Source organism: Bacillus rossius, chromosome 16 (genome assembly GCF_032445375.1).
Source record: "Bacillus rossius redtenbacheri isolate Brsri chromosome 16, Brsri_v3, whole genome shotgun sequence".
In the NCBI taxonomy this organism is placed as follows: domain Eukaryota; kingdom Metazoa; phylum Arthropoda; class Insecta; order Phasmatodea; family Bacillidae; genus Bacillus; species Bacillus rossius.
In genome coordinates this window covers 44,852,737-44,869,120 of record NC_086343.1, presented here as the reverse complement: position 1 = coordinate 44,869,120, position 16,384 = coordinate 44,852,737, and the positions used below count along the sequence as shown (strand labels likewise).

The 16,384-nt window shown below is 39.7% G+C and overlaps 1 protein-coding gene across 11 annotated transcripts in view; it reads right to left on the bottom strand.

Annotated features, from left to right (window-relative positions):
• LOC134540487 (gastrula zinc finger protein XlCGF26.1-like) overlaps positions 1 to 16,384 on the bottom strand; it is a 206,645-nt gene that overhangs the window by 139,105 nt on the left and 51,156 nt on the right. For 9 of the 11 annotated variants that reach the window (XM_063383283.1, XM_063383284.1, XM_063383278.1 and 6 more), the window contains one exon: positions 4,076 to 11,569. In XM_063383283.1, the coding sequence (XP_063239353.1) occupies positions 10,230 to 11,569 (1,340 nt within the window). In that variant the 3' untranslated portion in view covers positions 4,076 to 10,229. Of the gene's footprint in view, positions 1 to 4,075; positions 11,570 to 16,384 lie in introns of those variants that run through there. The other 2 variants (XM_063383287.1, XM_063383286.1) reach the window with 1 other exon arrangement.

Genomic DNA, 16,384 nt, shown 5'->3' with positions numbered 1-16,384 from the left:
TAAACATTGTAAAATATATTAATTGGAGAAATTAGAAAATTGTCAACACGTGTATGTTTAAAATTTACACCAAACAACATGGTCAAATTACTGAAGTATTGATATTAAAAATAAAGCTTTTTGTCTATTATTGATTTTTTTTCTTCAATCGCCTAATAATGACGTGGTTGGGGGGGGGGGGGGGGAAATTTTATAACCTCACCCCCCACTTTTTAAGGCTGTGCACGGCACTGTATATGATGTCAACAAAGATGCCAATAACAGGAAAGTTAGCCAACACTGAAGTTCGCAAACATTTGGTGCTAAAGCAACCGCTCTCTCCTTTCGGACGTTTTCATTATTTCTCACTATGATCGCTAGCGCTGCTAAACCTGATCGTAATCGTAACCACTTTAATGCTGTCTTATTCTAAAGTTGGCAGTACAACTTTTATCTGTATGCAGGTATCTATGGTTCTTAGTTGCGTGTTTACAAAATAAATAGCGGCGGGAATGAATACTAAATTAAAATAGTGAGTGTGCGCCTAATTTTTTTTATTTAAAATCTGGCATAAGATATGCGGCGAAATATGTCTACAAAATCTGATGAAAAAATAAAGGATGCGTAAAATACAACTTACATCGGTATCGGTATTTAAATAATCAGTGATAACGATTAATCGGTGTAATGTAATTATCGGCGATTAGCGTTAATCGGTATCGGAGTCGGTGCATCACTACTATTTATACCAGTAGCTATTTGCAGTAGGGATATTTACTTCTTAAAAAAAGCGTGTAACCTTTAAAAGTTGAGATTTTGCCCTACAATTGTATTGCTCATTTCGACATTGTGTATGTACTATAGTGGTTGGGCTTCTAGTTAATTCGTTTATGCAAGTCACTAAAAAAAAGTTGCACAATATGTACAATATTTAAAAATATGATTTAGGTGCTGGAGATCTACCAACAGCAACGCGACTGAGAGAGGGCTATGTCCCCAAAATAATAAAAGAAGATTGAATCAAGGCAGCTGTGAAAGACCAGAGGGTTTCCATTCTGTGTGATGAAACCACAGACAAGAAAGGGCAGTTTGTTTTCATGGTGCTTATTAAAGTGTTAGGGTGTGGAGATGCTAAGCTCAAAAACTTTATGTAGGGGGAGTGATAATTTTAAATAATGCTAATGCTACTGAATGTTCACGAGCCATTGTTGATGTTGTGCAGAAACTGGAAATCAGGTATTGCAACATCGTTTCAATAACATCAGATTCGGCACGCTACATGACCAAGTGTATTGGGGCATTCAGAATTCTGGTTTCTGAGAAGTTGGTGCACACACAGTGCTGGGCACATAAACTGAATTTGGTGGGGAATATTTGGTCTGTGGTACTGGTTGAGTTGAATACCTGTGTCTGTCAAGCAAAGCATGCCTTTCTGAACACATGTAAAAGGAAGCATGCCTACTTGGAGTTTTTAAGAAATAAGTATGAATATCAGCCACAGAAAGCCAAACTTTTTCCTAGCCCTGTGATTACGCGGTGGAATTCCTGGTTTCTGAGTGTAGAGTATCTAAGTGATTATCTGCATGAACTGGTAGAGTTTCTGCAATCACTGGAAGAAGAAAGTGCTAATGTTCTGTACTTCAAAAATCTGACTGCATGTGAAGTTGGAAAGATACATTGTCAAGCAGTTGCTCTTGTCGAACATTGCCCTAAAAGTTGCTAGTTACTTGAGTGTCTCGAGAGTTCTAGTGTTCCGATGGCACCAACCCTTTCCTCTCATTATTGTGACCTCAGAAAAATGTTTCAGTTACTGAAAGATGGGTTCTTTTTCGTAAAAACATCAGATTTACTTACAAAGTTATCCAAACACAGTCAGTCTCAACTGACATCTCAGTTAAAGTTAGTAGGAGAAAAAAGTCTTAAAAAATTGGATGATTTGATTGCGTCCGATAGTGCCAAGGAGTTTGTTTCATGTCTTGGTAAACTTTTTGATCCCAGAAATATTTTGAAATTGGCTTTGAAAAATCATGAAATTCACGAAGCCATGAAAAATATACCCATCTTGTGTGAACTTCCACCAACTGAGTGTTTACTGCCGTACTTACAGTTTAGGGATTCTGTTGTAAATGCATGCCAAACAGATGATGTAGATGTTGATATATTTAAAATGTTGCTTTCACTCAAGTGTGATTTTCCTGACTTTGTTAATGCTGTACTAAAATCAATGTGGGTTCCTATCAGTAACGTAGATACTGAAAGGAGTTTCTCTATGTATGGGAACATAATGAGTGACAAGAGAGTAAACCTAAAGCCCTGTAACATGGAATTAATGATGACGTTAGCATTTTCTGACTAAGAAACTGGTGTTTAATTTTTTTTGTTGCATCATTTATGGTTTTTTCGATGAGAAAATTGTACAGTATTTGTATTATTATATTAAAAAAGCCTTTGTTATGTTTTAGTACTCTCGCTTACAATTTTTTCCTCAACCTAAAATTTAGCGAAATTTGTGACGAAATGGGATAAAAATTGACGAAAAAAATACCAAAATCAGCAAAAAAAATTGACAAAATCAACCAAGAATTTTCACCACAAACAGGTGTCCCTATTTAAATATAATGCTTGAGCATTGTTGCGGTAGCCGCCATATTGTTATTAGTTTACATCACATTTTCCATCTATTTTATCATTTAAGTGTCTCATAACACGATCCTGTGGTACATGATGCTTATTTTTTTAGCAGTGGGGAGGTGCACAGCGCCAACGCGTTTCGCACGATAAAAAATTCAAATATGTAAAAAATAAACCTGATGTAGTTTATTTACTACGCAATTTATTTACGTCAGGTTTAGCATGGAACGTGCCTCCCCACTGCTAAAACAAAAAAAAAGCATATACAACAGGATCAGGTGTACATGCCAACCGGAAAATATTTCAGGCTCTGAAATTATTAAATAGACCATATACGCGATGTACATAAATGGAAACAAATATCAACATGGCGGCTGCTGCATCAACGCTTAGGTTTTATAATGTAAACAATGAAAAGTTATTTCTGCGAAATGGGTAGAAATTTAATTTTTTTTGCCTTTTGCTATAAATAGAGGAATGTTTAAGTTTTAAATGAAGTGTTTTGGGAATTTTATTATTTTTTAAGAAGAGGGGTTCAAACTAAATAAATAAATAAACATTTGTAACATGTTTAAAATAAATATGGCTTTGAATTTCAGTATATGGAAATGTGGCATTTGATTGCAGGTTCAAGAGATCTTCCTCAAGCCCACACATTACGCACTACGTACCTGCAGTCACTGAAGATGGAGGAAGAAGAGAAAGTAAAACTGGCAGTCAAGGACCAACAAGTAGTTGTGCTGTGTGATGAAACCACAAACCGAATAGGAGAATGTGTCTTTGTTGTTTTGTTTAAAGTTCTCTTGGCTAGTGGTGACTCCAAATTGCTGGTTGCTGGAGTGAAAGTGCTCAGTAATGCTAATTAAACAGAATCTTCACAAGCAGTAGTGGAGACATTAATTAAATATAACGTGAAGTATGAAAATATTTGTGCATTTGTATCTGATTCTGCAAAATATATGAACAAGTGTGCAGAATTGTTGAAAGTTTTAGTGGGTGAGAACATGTTGTACGCTCAAAGCTGGGCACACAAACTTAATTTAGTTGGGAATGTTTGGTCTACAGAACTAACCACGTTAAACGAATGTGTAGTGAAGGCAAAGATGGCATTCCTGAACACCAGGAAGAGGAAACATCACTATTTGGATTTCCTCAAAAAATCTTCTGTTGAACCAAAGCTGTTCCCATCACCTGTTTTGACCTACTGGAACTCATGGTTCACTTCAGTTGATAAGTAATGACTTGTCCCGGGCTGCTGGGAGGGGCACAGGGAGGAGCGGGAGCGGTCCCCGAGCAGGGGTCGCTGCCCAATAGAAGGGAGAGGTAGGAGCGGTCCTGCAGAGAGGTCGCTGCCTACCAGAGGAGGGAAGGGGTAGGAGCGGTCCTTCAGAGAGGTCGCTACCTACCAGAGGGGGTGGGGGTAGGAGCGGTCCTCCAGGGAGGTCGCTGCCTAAAACAATACTGCTCAAGTATTCGGTCACTTTTATTGACCCAGAATTACTGGGAAGAGCTTTCTGCCTGGCTTAGCTTAGCCAGAGTAAATATACAAGGTATGTACATATTCATCAGGGAGGGCACATCTGTACCCTTCCTGTGCATACATATTCGAATTACAATACTCTTTACATTCACTTGTATAATTAACAGGTTTCTTGACACAACACTGGGTATTTACATAATTGGCCTGAATTAGGCTGGGCAGGTAGACAAAGTTACCTTAATTTACATTCCCCTTTGTCTGCCATCTAGGGGCGGGTGGCGAACTAACTTTCCTCCCCATAGATTGTGTAGGAGGGGTGGCGCACTTGGGGCTTGTGCTATCATACCAGCCGAGGCCAAAATGGTGGACATGACAATTCGCCCCCCTCCCTCTGTGGCCTTGACTGGGATCGTTGCACATGCCAGGAGTCAGCACGCTGGGCTTCAGTCCCAGGGCTGGCTCCTCTACACTGGCCATTACACTATGTGGAGGATAGACGGTAGCGGGCTGGTCTGCCCAGCTGTTCCCCTGGTCGTAGGGTCCTGGAGGTAGTTGTCCTGGTGAAGAGGGGCTAGTAGGTTCCTGGGGTTCGGGGTTTTTGGACAGATCTGTTTTCCGTCTCCATGGCTGCAGGTGAATCCTGTTCTGGGGAAACCATATTCCTCGGTCTGGAAAATGCTCTTTCTTCCAGTGGCATCTTGCCTTTGAGAGGGCGCCGCTCAGCGGCTGTCTCCATGACTGCATGGTCGATTTCCCCTTTGGGGTTCTTCCTTTCTGGCATCACTGAAAACCACTGCCCGAGTTATTTTGGCTTAGCTTGGTTGTGGCAGAGCGAAGGGAAGGAGTTTCTTGAGGTCTCTGGTCCCCTTGCGTCAACACAACCATAGGTTGGTCTCTGTGTTGTTCAGTGCAGATTCCAGGATTAGGGTTACCATCACTTTGATTAGGGGCATTCAGGTCACCCATTCCTTTGGTGCCCCAGTCAAGAGTCCGGCGGGACGTTCGTCCGAAGTGTATAGTTTGATCTTCAAAGTCCAATATCGCCTGCTGCTGCGTGAGCCAATCTTGGCCCAGCACAAGTTCTTCTCGAAGGTCCTTTGCGACTAGACATGGGATCTTCATCTCCACATCGGCTATGCAGCATTGTACCACAGCATTGCCCAGTAAGGTCATGGTGGATCCCTGGGTGGCAAGCTGTGCCATTTGGGGTTGGGAATTAATAGGGGTCCCTATTATCTGCACAACACTCTCGCGCACATAATTAGTGGTGGCGGCTGAGTCGATAAGCGCCTGAATGGGCTGTGAGTCCAGTTGCACCTTGACTCTTGGCAGTTCTTGTTGTGGGTGGTGCTGTATGCACATAAGGCTCGGGGTCGGTCTACCTTCGAGCCGAGCTTGGGAGTTGAGGTCTTCTACCTTCGGTGTAGGGGTAGGGCTCGTTGGCACCACTCTTTCCCTCCAGGGATCTACTGTGTTGAGGCTGTTCCTTTCAGACTGTTTGCAGCGGAGCACTGGGCAGTCTTGGTGAAAGTGTTGTTCAGGGCAGTGCCAACACTTCGGCAACCTTTTGTTGGGGGTAGCATATTCTTGTACCTGGGTTGGTGGTGAACAAGGTTTACTTGTTACAGTGCCCCTAGTTTCGAGACAGTCTCGCTGCACGGCAGTGGCTCGAATCATAAGTTCGGATAAATTCTCGGGAGGCGGATGCCGTAGAAATGGCCGTAGGTTGGGCCGCACCAGCTCCAACAAGGTAGGAAGAAATTCATTTGGGTCTCTCCCTGGGTGTAGCCTCTTATAAAGTTTCCTTTTCTGTAGTAAGAAACTTTCGAAATCCTCTCCTTCCTTTTGTTTGGTACCATATAATTGGGCAGTAAGCTTTGCCAGTCTTGATTGGTTTCCAAAATGGTTCAGGAAGCCCCCTGTGAACTCTTCCCAGGTGTCATACAGCCCTTCATGGTTATTCCACCATCTAGAGGCTTCCCCAAGTAGTAATGGACCTATCTGGTCCACCCATTCGGTGGGGTGGATTGCATGTGCCCGTAGGGCTTGCTCCCATTGGTGCACAGATTGCACAGGGTCCTCATGATCCTGCCCTCTAAAGGGCCGAGGTACACTTGCAGATCCTGTACTTGAAGGTAAAGTGGGATTCACTCTACACTGGGCGCAGGTAAACGACATCCCAGCAAGGTCCAGTGGTGTATCTTCCCAGCCTAGACAGGCGAGATGGTAGTCGCGATGGCAGGCCTGGCAGGTGACGAGAACTAGGGCTGTCTCCGGGCAGTTCGGCGCGAAGCAGCGCCGGGGAGCTGGAACTGTTGGCTTCTTCTCTACCAGAAGGTGTCTGCAGGGCTGGCATATGTGGATATATGCCTGTTCACTGACTTGTTCCACGATACCAAGGCATTGTAGGTGAAACTGGGCATTGCAGCATACACAGGGAATGCTGGGTCCATCCGGTGCACTGCAGCGAGGTGCGGCACAGGATCCAGAAGACATCCTTCAGTTGGGTTGGGCGCCACCAGGTGTTTTCTGCACTCCTGGAAGTGGATGTGGCTCTGGCTGTGCTGATAGCTCTCGTAGAGGCAGGGCGTGGTCCTCAGGTTATCCAAGCTGACTGGCCCCACGTTGGGCGCCAAATTGACTTGTCCCGGGCTGCTGGGAGGGGCACAGGGAGGAGCGGGAGCGGTCCCCGAGCAGGGGTCGCTGCCCAATAGAAGGGAGAGGTAGGAGCGGTCCTGCAGAGAGGTCGCTGCCTACCAGAGGAGGGAAGGGGTAGGAGCGGTCCTTCAGAGAGGTCGCTACCTACCAGAGGGGGTGGGGGTAGGAGCGGTCCTCCAGGGAGGTCGCTGCCTAAAACAATACTGCTCAAGTATTCGGTCACTTTTATTGACCCAGAATTACTGGGAAGAGCTTTCTGCCTGGCTTAGCTTAGCCAGAGTAAATATACAAGGTATGTACATATTCATCAGGGAGGGCACATCTGTACCCTTCCTGTGCATACATATTCGAATTACAATACTCTTTACATTCACTTGTATAATTAACAGGTTTCTTGACACAACACTGGGTATTTACATAATTGGCCTGAATTAGGCTGGGCAGGTAGACAAAGTTACCTTAATTTACATTCCCCTTTGTCTGCCATCTAGGGGCGGGTGGCGAACTAACTTTCCTCCCCATAGATTGTGTAGGAGGGGTGGCGCACTTGGGGCTTGTGCTATCATACCAGCCGAGGCCAAAATGGTGGACATGACAGTACCTAGTTCATTATAGACAGCAAGATTTTGATGGTGCTTATGCAACAGAGTACTTCAAAAGCTTGAGCAACGATCTGGTTTTAGTTTTGCAATGTGAGGCAAAATTTGTGATAGAGTATTGCAAAAAAAAACTGTTGATCTGTTGGAATGTCTGGAAGGTTCATCATATCCATTTGCTCACAAACTGTGTGCAAACTGTCTGATTTAAAGACAGGGTTCAAGGTTGTCAGTGACAGAAATTTGGGTGGAGAGACAGCAAAATTGTTGAATTCTGCTGCATGTCTAAAAGCTGCAACAGGAGCAAAACTTGCTGTGACTGACCAGAAATCTTTTCTAAAACTGTCATCATTGATGGGAGGGGATCCTGCAAAATCATTCTTGGAGAACACAGGCTTCTTGTTCAATCCACGGGAAATGATTTCAAGAGGGCCAGAAATTGATACAGTGAACTTGCAGAATCGAGTCCAAGCTGTGCCTTTACTTCGAGATCTCACGTTTCAACAGTTTTTGGAGGGCTACGCAGCAACAAAACATGCCGTTCTGAAGTCTGAAATTGGGAAAGCAGACATGCTATGAGTTTTACTGTCGTTGAAGAATGACTATCCAGAATTCTCAGACAGTGCGATCAAGTGTCTCTGGCTTCCAGTGTACAGCAACATAATGAGTGATAAACACACATTTTTGGGGGCGGAAAACATGGAAATAATTCTAGCAATGTGTTTTGGTGAGAACTAGTTTGCAGGAAATATATAATAGCTTATTTTCAGAGATAGTCGAAATGGACTTGAGCCACTAACGTTTCTGATAAGTTTCCAATTTTTTTTGTATGTAATCTTGAGAATTTTAATTACAAATGCATTGTGCTAAACTTTAGATGTACATGTTGTACTTTAAAACATTGTTAATGATAAATTTTGACCAAATAAAACAATAATTCCATCAAATATATGTGTGTATAAAATTATAATTACTTAAATATTTATTTTTTCAAACTAAACAATTTATTTTTCACCGAAATAACTCTTTCTATTCACTGAAATGGGCCTTTTTTATTTACAATTTTTCATTGGCCCTAATTATATGTATTAAAACGGGGAAAAAATATTTGGAAAAAAAAAAAGTTTTATAGGAAAAATATATCATGGTACCGTGAAAGAGACTACAGTCCTCACCCAGTATAGAATATTTTGGAGATATTGATAATTAATATATTGAAAGTACGAATTTATAGGAAATATAATGCTGCATTGTAAAGAAGACTAAAGTCCCGACCTGTCTATTGTATTTTGCAATACCAGTAAATAATTTATTGATAGTAATAACTAATAGCAAAAATATTCATGGTATCGTGAAGTACACTACAGTCCCGCCCGGTCTACTGTATTTTGCGATAACTTTTTAATTCAATGTAATTCACGATTCCCGCGCCTTTAATTTTTCAGTATCATGAAGATTTCTCATACATTGGGTGCGCTGTTATATTTCACAATACAACAGTAATTTATAATGTCTACAGACATTGATTGTTTGCTAATGAAATATTTTCTAGGAATAGAGAAGTAGAATTCAGTCTCACCCGTTGTAGTGTATTTTACGATACTGGTTTTAATTATCTATAATTCACGTCTCCCACAAATTTTATTTTTCAGAATCATGAAGTTCTCCAATAAATAGGTCACGTTGTTATGATTCATGATACCAATGTCATTAATATAATTTACAGAAATACTGTGATAAAGAAATTTCAGTATTGCAAAATAGTTTAGAGCGTAGGGGATTAGGTATAGTGATGTTTACGATACATATAAAACATAATATTCAAAAAATATAATATGTGAGAAAAAGTGTGTTTATACATCTCTGCTTAAAACCCCCATTTTCCCACACTTGTCACATAAGAATGTAGGGGTGGTAATGATGTCAGCAATGCCAACTTGGTGACATCATTAGTAATGTTATGGAATTGTAAAATGCACTAGTCCTTAAATGCACTAGTTTAAATGCTATGTTACAAAAAATGCAACCAAATTAATTTGAGAAATTGCTGAAGAAGCAGACACAACAAATGCTCACATATAAAATTATAATAATTATTACAATACTACCATCACTCAATATTAATTTTTTTCCTTCTGTCACATAGCGACCGAACTTTCTTCCTGCAGCATAATTTACCAAATCTTAGGTATGTTAATCATTTTAGAAATTTTTCAGCAACCTTATGTGAACAAAACCCCAAATATTCTGTAAATATTTCAACGTCATTCTCACATGATCACACACTAACAAATACCGTGCAAGATGTCCGTTGTCCATTTATTACGCAACAACAGGTGAACCACAGCAACCTTGCAGCTTGATGTAATCTGTGCTATGCAGTGTTGCCACGCGGCATTGTCAAGTTTTGAAAAAACTACACATCGCACTATTTCAACACTTTTACGAAAAATTGTGAACAGTTTATTTGGGTGTTTCAGTAATATACTTCCACTTTTAAAGGTGCTACATAATTGTTAAGTACTCAAAAAGTTTAACTTCACTTATGCATAGAAATTATAAAAATAAAAGTGCAATATTGAAAATAATGAAATATCAATTAAATAAGATCAAATGAAAATCTCATTTATACTTTCAAAATAAGCAACAAGTGTTTGCAGTTCATTAATGAATAAACACTAAAATGATTGAAAATGCGAAACATAAAGTATTATCGTGCCATTATATCCATTTTCAATAACACAACATGTAGTGAAATATTACGAAAAAATCTTAACTTACTTAAATAGAATCCCATTTTTTTTTTAAATTCTATGTATTTACTAAGCCATTTCAATTGCCACGATTTGCAATTTCCTTTTCTGTTGCTAACTACTTGTAAAAGCCTACACAGCTAAGTGTACTGTCTTAATGTGAATCCTCAAATTACTCTTTTCAGCAAACTTAGCTGAACACAGAGCACATGAAAATGGTCTTTCCTCAGTGTGTTTCATACAGTGACTATGAAGACAACTCTTTTCAGCAAATGTAGCAGAACATACTGAACATGCGAATGGTCTCTCACCAGTGTGTTTCATTGAGTGTCTACAAAGATCACTCTTTCGAGTGAATGTGGCAGAACATAATGAACATGAGAATGGTCTCTCCCCAGTGTGTTTCATACAGTGTCTACGAAGACAAATCTTTTCAGCAAATGTAGCAGAACATACTGAACATGTGAATGGTCTCTCACCAGTGTGTTTCATTGAGTGTCTAAAAAGATAACTCTTTTGAGTGAATGTAGCAGAACATACTGAACATGCGAATGGTCTCTTACCAGTGTGTTTCATTGAGTGTCTACAAAGATAACTCTTTTGAGTGAATGTAGCAGAACATACTGAACATGAGAATGGTCTCTCCCCAGTGTGTTTGATACAGTGTCTACGAAGACAAATCTTTTCAGCAAATGTAGCAGAACATACTGAACATGTGAATGGTCTCTCACCAGCGTGTTTCATTGAGTGTCTAGAAAGATCACTCTTTCGAGTGAATGTAGTAGAACATACTGAACATGTGAATGGTCTCTCACCAGTGTGTTTCATCGAGTGTCTACAAAGATCACTCTTAGAAGTAAACCTTGCAGAACATACTGAACATGTGAATGGTCTCTCACCAGTGTGTTTCATTGAGTGTCTACAAAGATCACTCTTAGAAGTAAACCTAGCAGAACATACTGAACATGAGAATGGTCTCTCACCAGTGTGTTTCATACAGTGTCTACGAAGACAACTCTTTTCAGCAAATGTAGCAGAACATGCTGAACATGCAAATGGTCTCTCACCAGTGTGTTTCATTGAATGTCTACAAAGATAACTCTTTTGAGTGAATGTAGCAGAACATACTGAACATGAGAATGGTCTCTCCCCAGTGTGTTTCATAAAGTGTCTATTAAGAACACCCTGGGAAGTGTATGTAGCAGAACATACTGAACATGTGAAGGGATTCCTAGTGTTGTGTTTACCACTGATTTTGTTGGGAATCACAAATGCACTTTCTTTGAGATTCACTGACTTTCTTGTTTCTGTGCCTTTCTCCTCCACACTCGGTCTCAACATCTCCAAATGAGCCGGCTGAAATGAGCGACTGGACTGAGCTGTCATCTCGTGATCATTCACGGCTGGTTCCGTGTCTCTTGCAACCACGGTCCCCCCTTCCTGCTTGCACAAGTCACTGCTTCGTCCGTGCTCTACAAATGACAACATGATAAATGTCAGAACATGAAACAGAATTTAATTTAAGTACATAAACACAGTGTGTATGTTTCACACTGTCACAACCAAATGTCTCTTGTGCCAGCACAGGTTGGGGACTTTGTATCTGTTTGATACAACAATAACCAGTGTTTACACTGAAATTATATAATCTGTGGAACTTCTAGGCATGTCAGATGCATGCATGCACCTACCTATGATATACCTATAATATACCTGCTCTTATAAACATTGTTAAACAGGCCTAGTAATCAATTCCAAGATAAAATTTTACTTTTAAATTTAATAAGCAAGTTTATATCCCTTTTGTGGTGCAAGGGTACAACATGCTGTTGCTATGCCTCCCAGTGCTGAAGATGGAAATATATTACTTTTGGACCATCTCAGCCAAGTGATACGACTGGCAAACCAAAATTTATGCAGTTAATCTTCGTTCTGACGCTTTAACCAAAAAAATTGGAATGCACCCACCTTTTTGTATTTGTCATTGAACTTTTGGATAGTAACCAGGGTTGGAAAAAAAAATCAAAATGGTTTTTTATTGTTTAGACAAGGTTTTTTTTCTGTTTAAACCAGGAATTTTTAATCACATTAGTTACTTTGGTTCTCAGCATGTTAAAATGAAAGCCATACAACATCCCTCTTTCTGCCACTCATGTTGAACCAGAACAATTATAACATCAAAGAAGTGAAGTCCAGCAAATCTGCACTGGGACTTGACACAGAAAGGGTGTTCCCCCACAGGAGGAGGACTGTCCATTGAATGGGCGTTTCCCACAGAAATGGGATTTACAGTACAGTCTGGTATTTTCACACTTTTTTTTTTTTTTTTTACAATTTTGACTACAATTTACTAATTAATTAAATTTTAGAGGAGTATTTAAATGGGTATAATTTCAACTTATTCAGATAATTTAAATGATAAGATCTTGATTAGTATATAATTATTTGTTCCCGTAAATCACAAGAAACATTAATGAGCAAACATTGTTATTAGTGAAACTAGACCTTTCATTAAAATTTATTATGATATTCGATTTAAAAATACAGTTTAAAAAAAACCACTGATTTACTGATATAAAACATGGTTAAAACCGTGGTTTTAAACAGCAAACCCTGATCGTACCCCTATCACATTTCACCCACATCAGCTGTTAGGCCTAAAAATGAAAATTATACACAATATCATAACATTATTTATTGGACAAGGATGTTATCGAACCATCCTTATTTCCGTTCAGTTCCCCTGCATATTTGGTTCCTACAGGGAAAGACCAACCAAAGCACACTTGTTTTTCCTTTTGATAGTGAATATATTTTGCTGTCGCAAAGGGGGTTCATATTTCTGGATATAAGTATTGGCTTTACACCTAGGACACCATCACATGTGTTACAGGCATGTGGACCCGGGACTCTATTCTCAGGCCGTGACGTTGCCCGTGTGCAGCGAGGCCTGTTTCCCCCAGCATCAATAACAACACGTAACTACATCCCTTCGCTATTTATTAAAACACACAATAAGGCAGGCTCTCAAAGGCGGCCCACACGTCCTCGCTCGGCATCACTCGGGAGCGAAGCACTGCCGTCACACCGGTGGGCGCGGGCCGACACACACACACATACACTACGCCCAGGTCATAGAGGGTGGTGGTGGGAGGAGGGGCCTGCATTAATTATTACTTATTTATTTATACACCTAACTTCCACGTCCATCAACTAGAGAAAAAAGATGAACATAATGAAAAAATAATAATTTATAATATACTTCCATTAAAAATGGTCCTTCCCTCATTGTAATTGGCCTTCTACCAGTGACAACAACACAAAAAACGTTGCCATACTTCCATGGAATCTTTTCGTCAACCCGACAATGTTGATTCTGATGGCTGCTGTTGCAGTTTCAAGAATAGACATTTAGCTGTCTGTGGGAATAAAACTTGCACATTAATCTGCTATTGGAATTATTCCGACAGCATCAAGAATCGGGCCCCTGCCCTTTGAAGTGTATCTTCAACTACAATTGTATGTTCTAGCCCCCTTGAGGCAGTCTCCGTGTTACTTCATCCAAGTAGAATCCAACAGATCTGCTTCAGATAGGAACAACTATGTAATTACTGTACTGTTACTACAGATTTAGTCACTCTTCAATTTTTGCTTTTTCCGTTGGTAACGTAGTTTTCTAGTAGATTTTAACTAGTTCTAGTTCTCTCCCTCTAAAATGTACTAACCTCTGGGCCCTATTTCATAAACATTACAAGTTACATACTTACAAGCTACAAGTCACAAGTTCCCAAGTCACAAGCTCTGGGAAATGTGTTTCATAAAAAAAGTCTCGTAACTTTTAGAAGTTGATTAGCTTGTATAAAATTTTCACAAGTCACCTGTTTTATTCACAAGTTGTTTACATGAACAATTGAGACTGCACGAGTAGCATATATTTGAAATCGGCAGGACTGCAAAAAAATAAACAGAACAGGGATACCTTGTACAGACAGTTTAGTGATACTTTGACAAAAAATTATAAAAGTTGTAACATTGCAAGACCCTGCCCTCCTAAATAAAGAATTTTCTTTTAAACTTCTTTTTTGTATATGTAAGCAGTAATAAGTCAATGTTTTTTGAGTGATGTATAAGTTATGAAACAGTATAATCAGACGTTATGGATACTAATATATGTTATTTTCACTTGATATGTTTTTAAGAAGGTATTTATTATTTTATTAGACATTTTCAATCATTACTATTTTTTATGTAATTATTCACAAATGAGCCGCTGTATTAGATTTTTGCCTGTTTAGGCCTACTTTTTCAGGTTATTTCTAAATGATTTTAATTTTGTAAAGTAATTTGTATTATAATTGCTGTTTATAATGTTCATTAACGTGTGGAATGATTCTAGAACACGGGACTGTGTCTGGTGTGATAGATAGAAAGAGAGGCATGAGAGGCCTGTAAGTGTTGTTCATGTATTGTAATTTGTTCTGTGATTGGCTTGTATCTGTAAGTGTGAATGAAGCGTGTGTGTGATTGGTCGGTGAGGTCATGTGACTTATCCTCCCTGCGTGGAGGAGAAGGTGTAAGATTCCACCAGTCGCGTTCGGTGGCTTCTCGCCAAATTATGAAGTAATTTGCTTAATAGATAATTTAACATGGGTGGTCAGAGCCATGCCGAGTATAAAATTAACCTAATTTTCTTTTTATTTCGTTAGGACATAAATTAGAAATTTTGATCACCTTCGTCGGCGTTTTGGCTCGTGGCGAAATTCGTTTTCGCTGGGTGCGGCCATGTTCGAGGTCATACTATCTTCGTGTACTTACAGTAAGATTTTACTGAAGGACTTAATCTACGTTATTTTTCGTTAATCTTCATCGCCCGAGCTGTGAGCATTCTCGACAGGCGAACGTACGAATGAAACGAGTGAATGAAACATTGAAAGTGTTTGGATTCATCTGTGCATTCTAATTTGAAAGAATAAAACAAAAACTACAATCGACGCTTTAAATCTTTTTATTCGTGTATGTAACAAACCGTTATATTTGGCGCCCGGACGCGCGGCTTGAATTTGGACACGACCCTGAGATTAAGACGGACATTTCGGCAGCGAAGGAAAAAAATATAAACATTCTTAAAACAGTTGGTGACTAAGATAACCTCGAAGGACAAAAAATCTACGACTAATATTGAATAGTTTAGAAGAAAACGGCGAAGTGTATCCAGAACTGTCGGCGCAGCTGAGCGGTGAATGCAGCTTTTCTCCGCGGCGTGAGACGACGGGCTGTTTCGGCGAGTGAAGTGTTCCAGAGAGACGGCGGAAAGCGGTACATCGCGGGACAGAGCGACCCAAGGCACCGTGGGACTTCAGGACCTAATTGCCAGACATCGAGATCGTCACTTCGCGGGACAACTTGGGATGAGTCGCCGATAATAGCAAGTGAAAAATTTAAGAAAACTGTGTTATTTGTATTGGTTTTGAGAATTTAACTTGTATTTGTGTAAAATTTTGTAATTTGTGTAGGTCAACATGGATAACACTAGTACCAACAGTAGCGAATTGGATTTTATGGGTTTTCAGGAAAATGTAGACAATTCTGAGCAGTCAAATCCAAATTTTGAGACAAGTTTAATTGAACAGGATTTTTCATGTCAACCGGAAGTAACTGAAAACATGGAACATCCTGCTGAAAGTAGTCAACAGAGAACACATCCAACTGTTCAAAGCCCTGTTGAGGTTATGGGGGGGTCAGACCAAATTATGCAATTGCTATTGGCAATAAACCAGAAAATTGAACAGGGACAACAGGAATTAAAACAGGATCTTACGAATAAAATTGAACAGGGACAACAAAAAATGGAACAGGGACAACAGGAATTAAAACAGGAAATTTCACAGGTTAAGGATGAAATCCTTAAACAGGTACGGCAGGAATTAGTGAATACAGAGGACAAACTTGATAAAGTACAAACTGAAGTAAACGAAAAAATTTACAATTGTACACAAAGGGTTGAAGTGTGTGAGTTAGGAATTGAAAAGGTGCAGACTGGTCTTGATAAATGTAGTAGTAAGGTAGAAAATTTGAAGGAAAGTGTAACTATAGTTAGCCAGGAGGTTCAAGAAAATAAAAATAAACTTTTGGGTTTGCGGGAAAATTTTGAACAGGTCCAAGCCGAAGTTACCAGAAATCACAATGAAATTGAGGACCTTCACATTAAGGTAAATGAAAACATAAGGAACTTTCAGATACAGGATAGGCAAATACAGGAAGTACAGGATACTTTAGAAATAAATTTA